Raw genomic sequence first — 20,495 nt, forward strand, 5'->3', positions numbered from 1 at the left:
ACTGAAATAAATACCTTCTCGTCTTCCGGCAAAAGAAATCAAACGAACAAAACATGCATAAAGGCATGTGTCTTAACCATTCTACCCGGCCCAGTATTCAAGTCGAAGCCGCGGCGTTTTGTGGAGGCCGTGCGCTATCTTATCACGCAGGACAGGCAGGGCCCCACAGCTTATCAGCCCGCTTATCCAACTGATTGTGGCCGCGTTTCCATTTTCCCTGCACTCGGGTCCCCCCTAACCGTCAGACGTAGGCGGTGGAGGGATGGAAACACCTTTGCAGCTTGTGTGTCATAAATTAAGAAATCCACTGAAAATAGTGTGGAAATATCGGAGATCACAAAAAGCTAGTGAGGTTGCTGTATAGCCACGGTGGGCGAACGATCAGATGGACGTGGCAAGGGCTGATAGTGTGGGGTAACCGGCTTGATACTCCAGCGGGCCAGACTGATAAGGGTAGGGGAGAAGAGCTGATACGGGTGTGACTGGCGCTGCTCTGTGGAAGCGCACTTGACTCGCTCGACTATCTACCCCCGATACTGTGGCACCAACAGACTGATCCCTATCCTCCCTTGCGCGTCACAGGCGCTGGGGAGTCGTAATGTTCCGCCGGGATTATTTTTGCTGTTGTTCTGGTATTGTTTTGTATTTTACAATCTCTCAAATGGTGAGCATTTCTTTTTAGCTATGAGACCAATGGTGGCGAGAGAGGTGAAGGGAGGGGGAATGTTTACAGTGCCGTGTGCCGGGCTGTGAGCAGTACCCGCCAATGTTTAGCTCAGGCACCGTCGCGGCGGACGCGCCTCAGTTCTATACCGAACACTGCACCCTCATTCAAGGAAAATGCACCGCGCTGTTCTAGACAACTGTCCTCACCTACAAGTCAGAGGTGTAAGTTACACCGACCCTGGCGCCTAAGGCAAAGCCAAATGCTCGTCTCAAAACCGTTTTGGGTAACTACTTTCCACAACCACAGGATAGTCGACAACCTGTTTAGTTTTAAACTTTCTTATTGAGCTTATAACCGAACATCACATGACGGGGCTAAATCAAATATCTCAAAATCTTATTTCCAGTCCCACCAACAGATGCTCTAGCTTCCCTTCTTGAGATGAAAGTGGCTGCAAATGGTTAGTTGTGTCGACAACAGATCAAATGTCCCTTACTCATATTGTTCCCGCAGCTTTGGCATGTCGTTAAAGACGACGTGATACGTCTTTTCAGATCGTGTTAGTCTGTGCTGAAACAGGTGGTTTTGGTCAGATGTAACCAAGCTACAACTCTTCGACCGCGTCTTTAAAAATCTCAGCCACACTGTGATATTCGTTGAGCCTTAGTGACGAACACAATTTTCTCAAATCCCCTGACCTTCAAGAAAGAGGGTAGAAAGAAGCCGACGTGCTGATAAACTGCAATGAGATTTCACTAACAGCTACACTTCCAGGCTCCATACCACAGAACTTATATTAGATACATATATTAGATCTAACATAAGTTCTGTGCTCCATACCGCCTTGGCAGAGAACCCCTGTCATAGTGATTCCGACACAACCCTTCACATAAAACACCGTTTATCTGTGATAAGCGCTTCTAGCACTCAGACCTGCGTTTCATACTACACCTCATCTTTCTCCGCATCAGATTATGACATAAACATCGGAAGATTTTAACAGGTTGTCGGAATGAAACATTATTTTGCAAGTTTAATCATGAGACCACCAGCACCTTTTCGCTCCAATGGAAATGGGGTATGCTATGGCAAAAAACGGGTGTCGAAAAATGAAAAACGCATCAGAAACATGCTAAAATGGTCGTGGTGTTTCGTTTCTACAGATAATGAGAAATTAACGAGTGGTGTAAATGTCTCAAGGGCCCCGACAGGTGAAAACAAGTTGTGAAAACACCTTCCATGTTCACTTCAAGAACGTAAAACCTACAGAAACAAAATACTATTTTTAAGGAGCATGAAATATATACACTTTTTTCCCCATCTTTATTTTAAACCTCATGCAGTTATGTGAACATAGCAATCCTTAAGCCAAATTTAACTTTCACTAATCCCTTTCATATTACTGCATGTTATACAAAGCTTCCCGAAGGTACAGCTGAACCATATCAGCTACACCTTTATTGACGTATTCCATTCCTCCGCAGTGCTTCGTCAGTAATATAACTCTTATTAACAGTCCAAAGCTTTCTACTGACTTCGACATGCAATTTTTGTCTGCGTGTACTTGATAGTATTTTCTGGTTGTCACGACACGTTCTGCTTGCTGACCTTTTTCCATTTCTTAAATCATGTAATTGTTGTTTAGCTGGGATAGTTCTTAACAACAACAACAACAACAACAACAACAACAACAACAACAACAACAACAACAACAACAACAACAACAACAACAACAACAACAACACTCCCGCCCCTCACATGTAAAGCAAAACAAGTCGCGTAAGACGAAATAACAACATTTAGTCAAGCTGTCGAACTCACAGAATGAAACTGCTTTTTTCACCAAGACCACATACTCGTAGTTTCGTCAGTCCACAGCTCGTGGTAAAGGCAGTGAAATCGACAAGCCATGCAGAATCAGTAGTGCGGTAGTGGTCGCGCTGAGCAGGATAACACGCTTTTCTGTATGTCTATTCTTTTTAGCTTACAGAGTTTGTTTTTAATCCAAACATATCATATCTATATGTTTTTGGAATCAGGGACCAACAAGGAATAAGATGAAATTGTTTTTAAATCGATTTCGGAACATTAATTTTAATCATAATTTTCATATTTTTAATTTTCAGAGCTTGTTTGTAATCCAAATATAACATATGTATATGTTTTTGGAATCAGAAAATGATGAAGAATAAGATGAACTTGTTTTTGGATCGTTTAATAAAAAAAATAATTTTAATTCAAGTTTCCGATTTTTAATGACCAAACTCATTCATTATTTTTTAAGCCACCAAGCTGAAATGCAATACCAAAGTCCGGCCTTCGTCGAAGATTGCTTTGCCAAAATTTCAATCAATTTGATTAAAAAATGAGGGTTTGACAGTGTCGCCTCAACTTTTACAAAAAGCCGAATATGACGTCATCAAAGGTATTTATCGAAAAAAAAAAACGTCCGGGGATATCATTCCCAGGAACTCTCATGTAAAATTTCATAAAGATCGGTCCAGTAGTTTAGTCTGAATCGCTTTACACACACACGCACGCACAGACAGACAGACAGACAGACAGACAGACAGACACACACACACACACACACACACACACACACACGCACGCACACACACACGCACACACAAACACCATGACCCTCGTCTCGATTCCCCCTCTATGTTAAAACATTTAGTCAAAACTTGACTAAATGTAAAAACCAGCAGAACAAAACCAGTTCAAAGAACAGTCCAGGTAGACCTTGGTAGTTTTCTTCCTTGTTTGATAGGCTGTAGATTTTTTTCCTGTATAGTTTGTCTTTTTGTAGACTTTTGTTTCATTGCAGTGAAAGGGGCTGTTGGTCTGTCTTATTAAAATGCAAGTATCCAGTGCCTGGTTTTTAAGTAAGTGACACTGCACTCTGTCTGCCTCTTCTCAGAGATCGTGTGTAGGTGTGTTTGTGTGTGTGTGTGTGTCGCCAGCTCCCCCCCTCCCTATCTCTTTCTCATTTTCACACACCACAAACAGGGTTTCAGAATACAAAAACAGCTTTTCGTTTTCCGCTTTCCAGATCAGATAAACTGAAACTCTTTGAAGGAAAAATCTGCATCAGCATCATTTTGATGTCTTTCAAGCCCTGCGACTGATACTTTTGTTTCAGCACTTTCATCTCCACCGGATCAGAAAGATGTATCAAGATACTGGAAATCTGATCCCTGTTTAGAGCAGAAAACAACGCTAAAGAGATGGCGCCCACAGGCAGTAGATCGCAAGCGTAGAAGAAAGGGATGAGCTGTTGTTTCACAAGAACAAAGGATACTATTTTCAGAATGAGTTATTCTTTCAAAACAGCCTTTAGAAATACTTTTATTTTATTGTTGAGTTTTGTGTACGTGCGTATGTATGTGTCTATGTGCGACTGCATGTTTGTTGAAACATATAACAACCCCACGGTCTATTATTGTACCTACAAGGTTTCGAAAAGTGATAATTCTTGTGATTAGCAAAGACCAAAACAGGTTTATCGTGGTTTATCTTCATATATATACCTACTCATGCCTACGTATTCATGATCGACATATACAATATGAATGCATATATGTTTAATTTTTTTCGCTCTCTATGTCTTGTTATTGTGACTTGAACTTTTTATTTCAGTCAGAAAACTAAAGAAGAATAGAATCGGGGGTGGGGGTGGCGGTTGCAGGATTTTGTTCAAAGTATGTGTACCCTCACATCACAGGCAAGACGTTGAGCGGTAATTTTTCAATTACTGATGACAAAGACACCAGCACAAGCACCACCAACAAAACAATAACTACTACTACAAGAGGATAAAGGAAATCAGTGTATATATATCTAGTTCACAGAAACGTGTTGCAGTGAAACCAATCAATCAGCCGGCCATCCACTCACCCAATCGACATATTAGCATACCCCCCCCCCCCCTCCTCCTGATAAAATAAGCCAACAAAGCAAACGACCAATCAACCAACCAACAAACGAAATTAACCCAATCTAGCAGCTGGAACATTTACCTGCATCCTTTTCGGTGTCTTCTGACTCTGCCGAATCAGCTGACACTGGAACAGACAAAAACGAAAACAAAGTTACTCATAAATGTAGTGTAGATAATTACTATTCTTTCATTCAGTACATCAGCATAAACAAGCAAACACACAAAAAAGAAAAAAGACCAAGATCGCTGTACTGATCCATTTCACATTAGCTGTGGATCTAATTTTACATCGGACTGCACTGTGATTTTTTAATATGAGGGCGTTTCTGCAACTATCATAAGACAAACAGAACATGGAATTTTCAAAATTCGTCCATGCACATTTCCAACGCAAACCTGGCAGGTTATGTTAATCATTATGCAGTATCTGATTAGAAGTCATCGCTATAAGGGAATGGTTACCAACTCAGTACTAGCCAACGAACGCACGAACCAACCAACTAACCTTATTGCCTCCCCCCCCCCCCCCCCCCACAAAAAAATAAAATAATAAATAAATAAAAACATTCATGAAGAAGAGGAAGAAGAAGAAAATGCAGAAAGAACAGGAAAAAGAAGTGAACAGAGAGGCAGTAAAAACTCAGGTTTTTTTTTTAGATAAATATCTTTTTGACGGTCACCTTACTGACTTTTGGCTTCACTGTTAGGCATTTAGTTCGGGGAGTCTGCACGTCTACCTCTTGTCGTTGCAAAGCCATTATTTCTGCTAATGAATATTTCACCAAAGTTATGTGTCTGACCTATCCATTGTCGCACAATGACCTTCCCAGCCCAGGTCCTATCCGCCCTTATCATTGCACCGCTATCTCCACAACAGCGAGACTGAGCCGCCAGTGGAAATGGGAGTATGACCAAAGAGCGATAAACCCTGGAAATCGTCTCCAGAGCAAAGGGAGGTGACTCGATGCCAATGACGCCGAATCTTATCCTACCTGGGTCCTCCGCCCATCTTTTCTGCTCGCCTGACCGCGATAAGGGCGGCGATAATTGTCACAACGAATTCCATCTGGCCCTAATTGATGCTAAAACAAAACCTAGCCGATAACACCGGCCAGTCTTATCGCCGCTCGCCATTGAAAAATAAAGATCACGCGGTCATCTGGCTTCAAAGGTGAAGCATGCGGAGATAGGGTATGGCAAGAAAAACATCGGTTGAGGATAAGGAGAGGTGGGGGAGGGAGAGAGAGTGTGTGTGTGGGGGGGGGGGGAGTTGGTGGGGTGGTAGGCCCGGGATCGATCATAGTGGAAAGGGGTGTCCGAGGTAAATCTCGAGGTGGGGGTGGTTGGCACAGAATTATGTATTTCTCGAGACTTTGTTAAATTCAGCCTGGAATGGTCACGTCAACATGCCTGCAGTACGGACTCATCAAAATCCGGACGAACCAACCGCAACAGCAGTCCAAGGGCCTTACGTCATAATTATCCAATCGCATGACTGCAATGATGGCATGTACTGTGAACAACTGAGGTCCATGATTTGTCTTCGGAGACGTTTGGTAGTACGGCATTTTTTGGCAAAAGAAAATCTACGCAAACTAACCGGCACTGAAGGAAATAACCCAACACCAACAGCTTACAAAGCAGTAACTTGGGACCAGATGGAAAATAAAGACCAAAGAAAAATGTACAAGCAAAATTGATGAGCACTACAAAACAGTGGGTTAAAGTTGGAAACTTTAAAAAAAAAAGCAATTCAGGTTAAAATTGATCAATTTCAAAATCCGAGTTCGGTGGGTTATAGAAACACAAAGACGTCGAGCATGCATCCCCCGGAATCGCAGTATTAACGCCTGCCTAAATAGTAAATGGCAAGGGTAAAACGGCCAAAGAAGCTCACTCGTGCTTACGAGTGTACGTGGGAGTCGCAGCCCACGATGGCAGAAGAAGAAGAAGAAGAAGAAGATGATCATCAAATGAAGATCAAATGCAAAGAAAAAACCCACTATTGTAAAGTTATACTAAGAGACAAAAAATGTGATTATACAATCACGACACTGAACTCTTCCGGGGTAGTAGAGAAGGCAACCAAGATGAAGAATCCCGCAATGAAAATGAAAGAGCTGGTCTGGAGGTTTAGTGGAGGGGTGATGGGACAAGATAGGGAGATCAGCGTTATCACCATAACGACACGCGGCGCGCCCGTGTCCTGCTCGGCCCAGACTTTTGATGGAGTTGCTGTCCAATCACGTCACGTCCACTTCTGCTGTCTCCATCCCTCTATACTCCACCTCCTCCACCACCACCACCACCGTCACTGAGTCTTCAATCACCAGATTTCACTCAGTCTTCGCTTACGTGTGTGTTTGTGAAATGATTGAACTGTTCGGCAAAGATTTACTACTTTAATTTAAAGTTTTTTGTTTTGACTTTTTTTTGTGCTTTTGGGTTTCTTATGCTCTTTCTCATTGTCTTTCTGTGTTTGTCTGTCTGTCTGTCTGTCTCTCTTTGTCATTGTGTGAGTGTGTGTGTTATCTTGATCAGCTAAAATGTAAAGATCCAAAAGAGCAAGCCGTGAATGCGTCAGTTCTTTTTCCCTTTTCTTCTTTTTTTCCAGCTCAAGCGCTGTCTCTTTTTCAATTTTCTTTCTTTTTCCCCGATTTGATTTGACACGCTTGGCTGATTCAATACATTCAGCACAGCAATTAAGTTGCATTTTTCTGTTATAAAAAATGTATAATAGGAAGAAACGGCTGTCGGTACTGATTAGAGGAAGCATGCTTGAAGAAACAGGCATAGTATGGTGCGCCAAATTGATATTACTATCGTTAACTGTTATATATAGGGTTTTGAAACTATCGTTAACTGTTATACAGAGTTTTGAAACTATCGTTAACTGTTATGTAGAGTTTCGAAACTATCGTTATCTGTTATATAGAGTTTCAGAAACTCTATATAACAGCTAACGATAGTTTTATCAAAACGGCGCGTCGGTATCGTTCCCAAATGGGAAAACCCTGAAACTGCCATTGCAAAACTTTTTGCTACGAAATGTACATTTTAACTAGAAACACAATTTAAAAAACTACAACATTAGTTATTGACCGTTCTTCTGTTGTCGTCTTCTCAAATCATTGTTGAGTTAGTTTAATATTAGCTTTATCATATCATTTGTACTTTCGGCCGTACCGTTTTCCACGTGTGCGGTTTGAAGACGGTACGGAAGGCCTACTGAATATTCGCGGAAAAGACCCTGACAGACGCACTACACAAAACAGTGGGTTTTTTTTCAAAACAAACACAAAACAACGTGTTGCCCGAGTGACATCCCCCACGACGCGTTTTGGAAAACACTGCATGCTTTCGCATCGTGTTTTGGGTACTGGACGGGTCAACCTGACACTGACAGTTGCCCACTGCATGCATGCCAGCCGTATGTACAAACTGACCCGCACACAGCGCGGTAGCTAGAACGGGTCAAGCTGACACTGACCAATATTTCTGTGAAAACAGGAAGTGTGCTAGCTGTAACGAAGATGTGATTACTTGATTAAACGAAGCAGCGAAATGATGGACTTATCAGACGACAGTTAGTTGAATATGATCTACTAAATGTTGTAGTAATTTAGTGCAAATTCGCTCGAACGAAACGTTCAGCAGCCATTTTGCCGGCATCGAAACATCCGACCACGCCTTCGCTATTTTTAGAAACTATATAACAGTTAACGATAGTAATATCACTTGCGCGCACCATGCCGCCGTTTTGCGAAACCCTCGTTATCTGTTATTCATAGTTTTAGCAATAGCGCGCACAAACGCGCTATTGATATAACTCTAAATAACAGTTAACGATAGTTTCGAAACTCTATTTAACAGTTAACGATAGTTTCGAAACTCTATATAACAGTTAACGATAGTTTCAAAACCCTTTATAACTGTTAACGATACTGAGTAATATCAATTTGGCGCACCATAGCATAGGCCTACTTGGAAACTGTCTTCTTACGTAGTTAGTGGTGCGGGCGAGATAAGGACAAGACCATGCCACAAAAAGGGGAAGAGAGATAAGGAAAAAGACCATTCCACAAAGAGCAGGAGGTTGTCCAACTTTGTATTTGAAACCCATTTGGTGCGCGGATATAACGGCCAACGACTGTGGCCCGCCCCGGTTATAGATGCGAGCGATAGGGGTTCGGTTCTTTCCTCGGCCGGTCGCGGGATCCACAATCAGTGACGTGGGCTCGCTGGTCCAAGCTCTGCTTTATCTGGGTGAGGGGAGGCAGCACTGTCTCCCAGACTGGGAGCCAGATAGATCATTTATCACGCTCTATCTCTCGCAGACCCTGGTGCGGGACCCTGCCTTTCTTCCCCTATTGATCATATTTGGCTTTCAAATCAAGCGTGATTATCTCCCCTCCCCAACTCTTCTCAGCCCTCCGCGCAGGGGCTTTGGTCGGTCTAATTACACGCGGTGTCGACAGTGCGATAGAGGGGGGACTTATCCGCAGTTTTATCGTCCCTCTATCGCCCCCTTCCATCGCTTCTAATGGATTAATTCAAACAAAACCTATCATTGTCGGGGCGGACCGGCCCCTCTTATCGCCCGCGTTCATATAGAAATGGAAAATACGAGATGATGTTATCGCGGGCGGCCTGCCGCGGAAACGTGGCCAAGTGCGATAAGGCACAACACCGATTGGTTCCGAACCTCGGCTTATCTCCCTTCTTCTGCGTCCTCGCACCAGCCTGGCAACTTTGGGGGAGATAGTCGCAATGAAACAGATCTAAGAAAAACAAAACGAATACCAAACAGCGCGTTGTGCACTGCCCTCAGGAACCCCAGAATTTGAAACCATTATCTGTCGACAGTCTGTGTCTTCAGAGAAACTCCGGAACCCCTTGTTTGTTTCCTGCCCCACCGTGTTTTTTCTCATCTTTGTTTGCAGCATGCAGTAAGCCCCAACTGGGGTTTGTCACTCCCGATCTGTTTATCGTGAGAGGGGGAAAAGATACAGTGCCCATTATGAAATGCCTTATTTCACGTGCACTTTGCTGTTCCGCCCTCCACGCATCGAAAAAGAAACACTAGGACTACATTGTTCCGGGACCAGCTGTGAGATTTATTCGTTTGAACAATCTCTACGCCGTCACTGATTCATATCCAAGAAGATTTTCAACAAAAGGTTGTCAGTGCAGGCAATTATTTCTCCAGAAACACACATATTACTTCAGCTGAGAATAATAATTACCACTGTGACTATACTATCCACAAATAACACTTGTACTGAAAAAGGAAACACATATGTCTGAAAACACGAAAGTTCCCGAATTGTTTTTTTTACTAAAAACAGAATCTGAGACAACAAAGGATTTTTCTCCTGTTTATTTTGTTGGTATTTTTCTTTGTTTCTTTTTTCTTCTTCTCTTTCTTTCTTTTCTTTTTCTCTCTCAAAAACATTGAATGAAGCCAAACAAGTGAGTCTAAATGCGATTTTGCGTACTAGTGATAACGGGGTTTGTGCGTGAAATGGGACCGGGGTGACTGAGAGTGAACAGACAACTGGCTGACAACGGAGACACGAAAGGCATCACACTTATCTAATCGGAGACATGCCGCAACAATGACATACAGCAATATTATTTCCACCCTGTGTGATAACACTCCCAAACAGGCCGAACAACACTCGTTAAAACCTCGATCGATTCAGGACTCTGTGCTTACAGTAATGTTGTTATTTTTATTTTATTTGTATATATACTTTTGTTACAATTCGGTTTCATACGTCTGTTCATACAAGGTGTGTCTTTTAACCTTTTCTTTCCTCTCCGTACTGTTTCGTCAACAGTATTTGTTCGTGAAGTTGGGTCAAATTAACAAAATGCTGACTCGGTGAATCCCTATTCAGAAGTACTTAACATGCATGGTTAGCTTTACTATTACAACGAGAACAGCAGTTACCGAAAAGGCTCGCATGCATCCACACAAAACGGATGTTACCAACGAGGTAAATTAACAAGACCAAGATTGTGAGGGAAATCTTTTCGAGAACAAAATAGCAGTTGTCCCGCCTGTCAAATTATCTTTTTTTGTCGCTAATTTGGACATGAATGCAAGGACACAGGGAGGATACTGAAAACACAACATACTACACTGCCGAACTAAAGTTAAGGGCCGGCCTCTGATTTGCGCAGCTTTCCGTTGTTATTTTTTATGCCAACACTGCATGACGAAAAAATGGCCAACTTGGGTTTTCCAGAAGCCTGTCTCACTGCTGCACGTGCCTGACCTTGTTTTGCACGCATTGCAGTTCAGCAACACCGTTTTTAGGGGCAGTGAAAAGGTTGTCAAAACACGATAATTTCCTATAAAATTTGCTCGACTTTAGCTGAAGAAGCAGTATTGCAGTCGGTGTTTGGCATGGTGCACGAGCAAACCATGGCTATACTGAAAACTCCTCAACGAAAGTTGCACAGGAATGGGTATTTAGGGGCGCGCACCAGAGCTCTGAGTAAGCATGCTTCCAAGAACGAAACTGACAACATTGGATCGAGGACGGGCGCTGGGATGGCTGCAGGACGGCGTGTCTGGCAGAGAAGTTTCCAGACGGCTAGGAGTGAGCCACTCTGTTATTCAGCGGCTCCACCAACGCTTCCAGACTACCGGAAGTGCTGTTGAGCGACCTCGGCCTGGGCGCCCAAGATGTACAGATCGAAGAGACGATCGCTACCTCCAGCTCTTGGCTCTACGTAACCGAACCAACACCCGCAGGACGTTGATAGGCAACTTCAGGGCCACTACCAACGTCACCATCAGTCGCATGACTGTGACCCGTCGTCTGCGTGAGGTGCGCCTGCACTCAAGGAGAACTGTCGTCCGTCCGCCCCTCACACCACGTCATCGCCGGGCCAGAATGGCGTTCTGCCGCAACCATCGGTGTTGGAACAGACAGCAGTGGGGCAGGGTACTCTTTACAGACGAGTCCCGGTTCACTCTCTCTTCCTGTGATGCCCGCATACGCGCTTGAAGACGTCCGGGTGAACGTTTCATCGATGCCTGTGTCCAGGAACATGACAGGTATGGAGGCGGTTCAGTTATGGTGTGGGCTGGCTTCTATCTGCACGGGAGGACCCCCCTGTACCGTATTAGAGGCAATCTTACCGGCGTGCGGTACAGGGATGAAATCGTGAGGCCTCAAATCATCCCTACACTGCAAGCCATGGGTGCCGGCGCTATGCTCCAAGACGATAACGCGACCCCTCATCGCGCTAGGGTGGTCCAAGATGTTCTGCAGCGTCAGCAGATTGTGAGGATGAACTGGCCAGCCCGATCCCCCGACTTGGCGTCCATAGAACACCTCTGGGACATCATTGGACGCCGGGTGAGGGACAATCACCCCCCACCTGCTCATGTGGACCAGCTCTTCCGATTCCTGCAGCAGGAGTGGACGGCAATCCCTCAACAGATGCTCCAGAACCATGTAAACTCAATGCGCTCACGGATCGGTGAATGCCTTGCAGCCCGGGGTGGCCACACCCGTTACTGAACTTGAACAAACTGACAGAACTTTCTTGCCACTTTTCGAAAGGGGGGTGGGGTACTTCCGACGGTTGCTGCGCAAATGAAATTTCTTTGTTGGTGATTTTGTTTACATGACTCGAACGGTTACATGTCGTATTAAAACATTTCAAGGGTTGAAGGTGTTGCTTTGATTTGTTGTGTTATGAGAGATGATTCTTCTTCTGGCCCTTAACTTTAGTTCGGCAGTGTATATGGCTTGCTGTGTAACACCAGATTTAAACTCGTTGCTTTTTCAAATATTGAAAAGATCGCTTTCACTAGCAAACAACTCGTGTAAATCTGGTTTTACACAGCAAGCCATGTCGTATTATCTATTTCCAGTATCCTCCGTGTGATCGCTTTAATTAATAGAGTGTTCTTGCTCGAAGTGTTACAAAAATGACGTTTGTCTCGGTGACTTTGGGACTTTTATTTTTAGTAGTAGAAAATCAGATTAGTTTGACACAATCTCATTTACATGATATACCAACGGGTGAGTGTATGATTTAGTTATGACATGGGTGGTCTCTCTTACGTATATATATAGGATACATCAAAATACATATTGTGTGGAGCTGGGAGTAGTTTGAAAAAGATTTCATTGACTTACTCGCGGAAGTTTTTTTCCCCTCCACATTCAAAAGAGGAACACAGACACAATAATGTATATCGCTTTCTCTACAACCTTGAAAACAGACTATAACACCAAGTTGTTGTTTTCCTGCTCGTTGTAACGGAATAACATTCAAAGTCAAGTACTATACTGAAAATGGGAAGATGTCAAGAGCTCCAGATCTGGATCTCACTCGAATGGGATCTCACATATTTTTAAACATCTCAACACGACTGTCCAAATAATGTGTAAAGGTGCATCCTGGTAACACTTAAATCAGCTGTCGCAATACAATGCTCAGGTTGACAACACCTCTTACATTATGATATGCACACACATCGTATGGTGAAATAATATGAAACAAACGATGGGAGTGACGTTCTTCGCAAATGGTTCATATCATGCCCATTTTCAATTATCAGAGTAGAATATCGAAATGACACTACAAGTAAACTATCGAAGACGTAAATAAACGGCAGCAGCATGCTTCCGCTTACAAATCGTTTTTAAAATGTGTGTACAAATGATCTGAAGGTCGTTGAACAGCAGGTAACCAACGTGTCGCGGACAGTCATCTGCGGCTGTAACAGTGATGTTTGCGCTCATTGATTCTTGAGGGCTTTGGCTGGTTTGTCTTTTATACTTTATTTCTGATTTCCACCTTCCGAAAATGTTACTTGTTTGTCCTTCGACGTCCTTCAACTGCAGTTGCCCTCTGAGTTTCAAGCTCCAGCGTTCCATTTGATCTTTGGCTTCCATTAGATACATCATACTTTTTATCAGACAATAGACCCAACGCCCTCAGAGCTGCTTGATAAGGGAAGGAAAGAAACAGTGGATAACGGATTCAGAGAAAGCGGATAATGGATAATGCGGGTACTGGCTATACATGACTTGCACTGCAATCTATGAATGGACTTCTGATGAGCTGCGCCAGCCCGCCAGATGGCGCCGATAAATCTCGTAGTTGGCGAGACATAAACGTGATCTGCGCGAGATTAGGTGCTGAGAAAACATCTTGGGCCCCAAAATAGGCGAATTTTTGATGTAATCTCGACCGTTTCATTCGAGAGTCGAACGTAAAATCATGCATTGGACACGACTGGTCCTGATGTATCTAATCTCACCGACGAGGCACGATTCCTCCAAGAGAATCGAGGGAATTCAAACGGCAGGGAAAGACGCTGCATTGCCGAACGGAACACAACGGCTGGATTCTTTGTGAGGGAATGTGTGCAGACGAAAATACTGCCAGACTTGAGAAGAAAGAAAGGAACGAAAAGAAAAGAAAACACAAAGATAGACAGAAATACTGAGATGCAAGCGAATGGAAAACACAACTAGATGTACATACAAACAGAATTTGAAAAGAAAAGTTAAAATTGTTTCATCCTCATCCTCATCCTCATCATCATAAAAAAACCAACAACAACAAAAACAACAACAACAACAAAACAACAACAACAACAACAAAACGACAACAACAACAACAACAACAACACCAACAACAACAACAACAACAACAACAACAACAACAACAACAACAACAACAACAACGCTCGTTTAATATTTCACAAACCGAGACATCTACCATACATAACCCTAGATTTCTGACTGTATTTGTTGGTTACTAAAGTGGACAGGCATTTTCATTCATGACCCAATCTTGATAAACTCTTTTTCTCTTGTGTAATTCAAGCACTATTTCCTGCTCTACTATAAACCCCTTTCCCGGGGGCGGCGACAATGTAAAAAGCTAGCTCACAGATGAAGGTTGATGTTGAGATAGTCTCGAGTACTATAGATGCACAATATTGGCTGAGGTTTGCTACACTTTGGTCAGTGGGAGTACTCACTTTATTCCCCAGAGAAAATATGGCTTTTGGGCTTTCACTGTTCCCAGGAGTTACTTCTACAAATCAATAAACTAGAATAATTCTAACAAATAAAGAAAGAAAAAAAGCAATATCTTTATAGTCTGGCTCCCGGAGACAACGAGAACTCTCCCCAGACGAAGTAGTAAGTTGTGCAAGAAGGCAGCTGCAACCGCCCCTAGTAATCCACCCCCAAAACAGCCCTGACGTTTAAGCCTAGATTGTAATAATACTGCCGTAAGTTATGAAATGATGCAGGTACAAACAGAGTACTGCAGAGATCATCCACAGCCAAATATTAATGGGACAACCCCCTAACAAAAAGGACCAATTTGATAGCAAACCTGCAGATTTATAGTCCAAACAACGAAACCTATAATACTGATGTACCGTCAAATAACAAAACCCACACTGCAGATGAACCGCCCAAACAACAAAACCCACACTGCAGATGAACCGCCCAAACAACAAAACCCACACTGCAGATGAACCGCCCAAACAACAAAACCCACACTGCAGATGAACCGCCCAAACAACAAAACCCACACTGCAGATGAACCGCCCAAACAACAAAACCCACACTGCAGATGAACCGCCCAAACAACAAAACCCACACTGCAGATGAACCGCCCAAACAACAAAACCCACACTGCAGATGAACCGCCCAAACAACAAAACCCACACTGCAGATGTAGAGTTTTCATCGGTTTTGTTATCTTTCACTTCATTGAAATCAACAAGGATGTTAGGGCAGATGTGCATGCAGATACTGAACTACACAGAAAGAGATCTATACACAAGATGCATAATTATGAACATGTAAGGTAAGATTACAATGAAAGAGAAAATTACGCTTTCGAGAAAACGTGTTTGTTCGGCGTTTTCAGTTACGGCGTTTATACTTTTGTACAATTCCTCATGCTTTCTGATTGTTTAATATCAGCCAAATAGGCAGGCATACACTGCACTCTTCTTCTTCTTCTTCTTGGCGTTCGCAGAGGTTACACAATCACTGACTTTGAGGGATATTGCAAGTGATCTTTTTATTTTTATTTCATATTTTAGGTAGGTGTTTGTGTGGATGTGGTTGTTGGTTGTGGTGGTGGGGGGGGGGAGTCGAGAGGGAGGAGAAGGAGGGACCGCCATGTCTGCTTCTGCCGCATGCCAAGCAGCGAACGAGTGATCTTTAACATGCGCAAATGTCAAAGTTATAGTTTTGTACACAAAAGCGTATCTGCACCTTACAAGTTTGGTTTTTGTAACGGTGATTCAAGAAAACTTGAGTAAGTTTCTGCATCTGCATCAACCAAGTAATGAGTCAGCGAACAGCAACACGGCCACAGATCAACGCAGTTATCGCTCATTTCTTAATAAAAATAACACTATATACCAAAATTACCATACGTTATAATAATCTTAAAAAGTGACTAACATAATTTCCGAGTACAAGACCTTAGCTTCACTCTCCCTCTCTTTCTCCCTCTCACCCCCTCCCCCAGCCACTCTCTCTCTCTCTCTCTCTCTCTCTCTCTCTCTCTCTCTTTCTCTCTCTCTCTCTCTCTCTCTCTCTCTCTCTCTCTCTCTCTCTCTCTCTCTCTCTTTTTCTCGGGGCGGGGACGTAGCTCAGTTGGTAGCGCGCTGGCTTTGTAGCCAGTTGGTCGCTATCAGCGTGGGTTCGATCCCCACGTTCGGCGAGAGATTTATTTCTCAGAGTCAACTTTGTGCAGACTCTCTTCGGTGTCCGAACACCCCCGTGTGCACACATGCGCACGAAAAAGATCCCACGTTTACAGCGAAAGTCTCAGGGCTTGGAAAACACGAAGACACGCATGCATCATCTCTCGTCTCCGATTATCATGATCGTATTTCCATACTTTGACGAGACAAACCCAATGCTGGTGTGTCGAAGAAGACAGCCACAGCGGGCTTGTTCGAATCAAAGTATCACACCATATCTTCAACGTATTACCAATACCTGTCCCAATATAGACCAGTTCGTCTAAGAGGACGTTAAACCCTAATAGTCAGTCTTTTTCTCTCTCCCTCCCCCCCCTCTCTCTCTCTCTCTCTCCCTCTCTCTCTCTCTCAAAACCCTCCACACCCAACATGCAGAAAACACAGGCCAAGTTTTTCAGTCGATCGGCAGATCGGTAATCTATGACACAATCAGATAAGCGGCGAAGCTAGCTCCTTATCGACCCTTGAAATCAAGACAAGGGCTCAAATCCTCGCTCGTCTTTATCAGTAGCGCTATCTCCCTTCTACCTATCGTCTTATCTGCACGTGAACTTTGGAAGACCTGAAGAGGTTCAACAAATACTGGGTTCTCAAATTGAATATCCGCACTTGGGGTTTATCTTTCGTTTTCTAGTTTTTTGTGTTTTGTTTTTTTCTCTCTCGCTTATTTGCACCATAAACGATAATAAATCATGTTCGGAGAAATCAGTTCCCTTCCGTATTAAAGCGAAGGACCCGCCTTATATTATGTGTCTTCGAGTACTGGAATACTGTAATAGCTCTGCAATCTCTTGTCAGCACAGAGTGCAAACGTACACATCTAACAGATTGTCCAGTTTGCCCGTAGTCATCATTAGCAGGATTGTTCTTCTTCGCTCATTAGCACATTTCAAAGCCTGAAGCAATGACCACATGTCAATAATCTGTTGCGACGATGAGGCAAATCTGCACTAACACCAACGGATACGGGTGGCCGAGTGGTAACGCACTTGCGCTCGGAAGCGAGAGGTTGCGAGTTCGACCCAGGGTCAGGGCGTTAGCAATTTTCTCCCCCCTTTCCTAACCTAGGTGGTGGGTTCAAGTGCTAGTCTTTCGGATGAGACGAAAAACCGAGGTCCCTTCGTGTACACTACATTGGGGTGTGCACGTTAAAGATCCCACGATTGACAAAAGGGTCTTTCCTGGCATATTTGTATAGGCATAGATAAAAAAATGTCCACCAAAATACCCGTGTGACTTGGAATAATAGGCCGTGAAAAGTAGGATATGCGCCGAAATGGCTGCGATCTGTTGGTCGATGTGAATGCGTGATGTATTGTGTAAAAAATTCCATCTCACACGACATAAATAGATCCCTGCGCCTTGAGTCCGAGTCTGGAGATACGCGCGCGATATAAGACTTCATATGATAATAATAAAAAAAACCCACTATTTAGTTAATGATGCACACAAACAAAAAAAGACAAAAAGTTAATGATGCAGCTTGTGTTAATTTTTTCTATTGTTTATTTTCAATTGTTTATTATTATCATAGTTTTAATAATGTTCTTGTTAATTTATTTTATTTGTTGTCCCGACTGTCGTTCTATGGCCTAGTTGTTTTGCCCCCATACAGGCCCTGTCAATATTCAAGGCTCAATCTACGTCCGAATTTTATTTCAAAAGCTGCTTGTTTTCAAAAAGTCTGTGCCCCAAAACTCACGTCTTGCTAAAAAACACACACACACACACACACGCAAAACACACGCAAACAAACACCCATCAACCTTGTATTTTCGTCTTGCCAACAAAGCACTGATGTTCTCACTGGAAAACACGAGTATAAATGTTTGTGCGAAATTCAACAATGCAAAGCACGTTCCAATTTCTAAAACTGTACGATCGACGAACGTGGCATGACACTGCAATTGTAATCAAAACAATATATTCTTTCGATCATTGATGGTACAAAATAGTTTTCGATATCCACATACATGTTTTCAATACAGAGTACAGAAATAGTTGCTGTTTAAGTGGTTCCATTCCGTTTTAGACGGCGTACATGTGTTAAAAGTCGCAAATACTTTGCTGAATTATTAGTGAAATCCACTTTGCAACAACACTACAAATGGTGTTAACAGTAAAACCTTACCTGTTACCGTCACTATATACCCTATTCTTAACCAAAATTCAATTCGCAGGGTCTTGATAATAGTATTTTACGTAGGTCGCATGTGCATGTAATATTAAAGCAAAAATATTGAAAAATCCAATGACTCATTCTTTATCGCAGATCTGGGAGTTTGTTTTATGAGAGCTACGAGTCTAGGTATATACCGGGATGGGTCCGTCTGTTAGTGTTACGTTAGTATGGTAGATATCACAGTGAGCATAAATCTCTGTGTGTCCGTGATTGCTTTATTGATTCTGCGATAAAGCACCGTGATATCTTGTTTATGGCAATCCAAGTTGCAGCACTCAGTATAGATGGTAAAGATAAGCGCAAAGGTAGATGTAACGGGAAAAACCTCTCCTGATAAAAACTGTACCTAGATACTCGCGAAACATACTCGGAAATGGGTTAAAGAAATGCATGCTACTAAATCGTAAAAAAAAATAAAATAATATAAAAAATAAAAAATCGAAATAATCCTTAAAGTACATTCCGCTTTGCCTTGACGGAAACGTGAATTAATAATTATCGAGGTACATTTGGCCACTGGTTGAACATAGATACAACAGATATTTTCGTTGATTTCATCGCAAAGAAAAGTCCGTTTAATGATCCAGTTGGTGCTCTTCTGTTAAGTAGATTTGTGGTAAAACAGCGCGGTATACATACACACGATATAACTGTTTTTTGTTCCAAGCGCAGCACAGTTATTGAGTTAACTTAATGATTCGTATTATCCTACTTTACTGCCAACTGATCGGCACAATAGTCCATTAAGCGATATCGTCGCAGGGGGTGAACAGCTACCAGCGTTTAATCTGCCTTTAAAAGTGTTTCTCATATTCGGGTTGGATATATATCTATATATATATATATATATATATATATATATATATATATATATATATGTATAGGTTACAACACGAGTGGTTTTTTATATGGCTTGTATTTCAGTCAAGACCCAGCGGATGAATATCATCGGGAGACACGAGCCTCTGGCGAGTGGCTCTCGATTGATATTCCCGCTGGGTCTTGACTGAAATACAAGCCATATAAAAAACCACGAGTGTTGTAATCTGTATATCCCATTCTACCATCAAACACAAAGTGTAGACTACTAGCGGCACTGTTGCGATCTGTGCAGGGTAAAACTGTTGCCAGCGAGACTTAGCCCTTTTGCAACCTTAAACTAAGTGACCGTCGCTGAAAAAATAAAACGAATGAGTGCATCGATAAGTACGCGGTAACACTACTTTCAGACCATTTAAAAGCTTTAAGTAAAGGTTCATAAGTTGCAAGAAAGTAATGAAGTCGAATAGAAATTAATTTAGTTGAAGCGCACAATTCTTTTGTTTTGCGTTTCAGGTCGGCAGAACGGGCGAAACGGGTTTGGGACCCATTTGGCTTACTCGATTCAGAATCGATTCCACGTTGTTTTTCTCGAACGTGTGTAATTAGGCTTATTGACAGAGAAGCAAATTTTAGGGAACAAATATGTAGGTTTAGATTTAACCATTTGCTCCCTATTTGAAATGTATCTACGTGATAAACTGTTTTGCGAGTGTGTTTGCATGGATGAACTTAAACTGGTATGGGTGAAAGGAAAACGCGACCGACACGTCTGTCACCGCCGATTGATTGCATTTTGAAGGAATATGACTGGATTACGGAAAAATATGTGGACTTACTGCAGAGCCAGGCAAAAGAGTAGACTTGCTCGCAAAACACGTGAAACAGCCGATGTTTGATAGCTGAAGGCGCACACCAAAACACACTACCGACAGATTCTCAAAAGTCGTCTGCTAACGATGCAAGGGGAGGGTACTCGTGTTTTTGTTTTGGTTTGCTAGCATCTGGTTATCTTGTAAGTTGAATGTTCGTTTTTTTCGACCTGCATTGCTTTCATAATGAAAGAAACTTTTGCTTATTGCATCTCATACATCAGATCAGTTCT

General features: G+C 42.6%; 1 protein-coding gene and 1 long non-coding RNA gene across 2 annotated transcripts in view; both read right to left on the bottom strand.

The window, feature by feature from the left end:
- The window catches only part of LOC138965607 (uncharacterized), a 117,540-nt gene that overhangs the window by 43,122 nt on the left and 53,923 nt on the right, over nt 1–20,495 (bottom strand). The window lies entirely within an intron of this gene.
- LOC138965467 (zinc finger protein ZFPM1-like) overlaps nt 1–20,495 on the bottom strand; it is a 42,126-nt gene that overhangs the window by 13,743 nt on the left and 7,888 nt on the right. Inside the window, exon 2 of the mRNA XM_070337632.1 lies at nt 4,690–4,734. Within this exon, the coding sequence (XP_070193733.1) occupies nt 4,690–4,734 (45 nt within the window). The remainder of the gene's footprint in view (nt 1–4,689; nt 4,735–20,495) is intronic.

Source organism: Littorina saxatilis, linkage group LG1 (assembly GCF_037325665.1).
Source record: "Littorina saxatilis isolate snail1 linkage group LG1, US_GU_Lsax_2.0, whole genome shotgun sequence".
NCBI lineage: Eukaryota > Metazoa > Mollusca > Gastropoda > Littorinimorpha > Littorinidae > Littorina > Littorina saxatilis.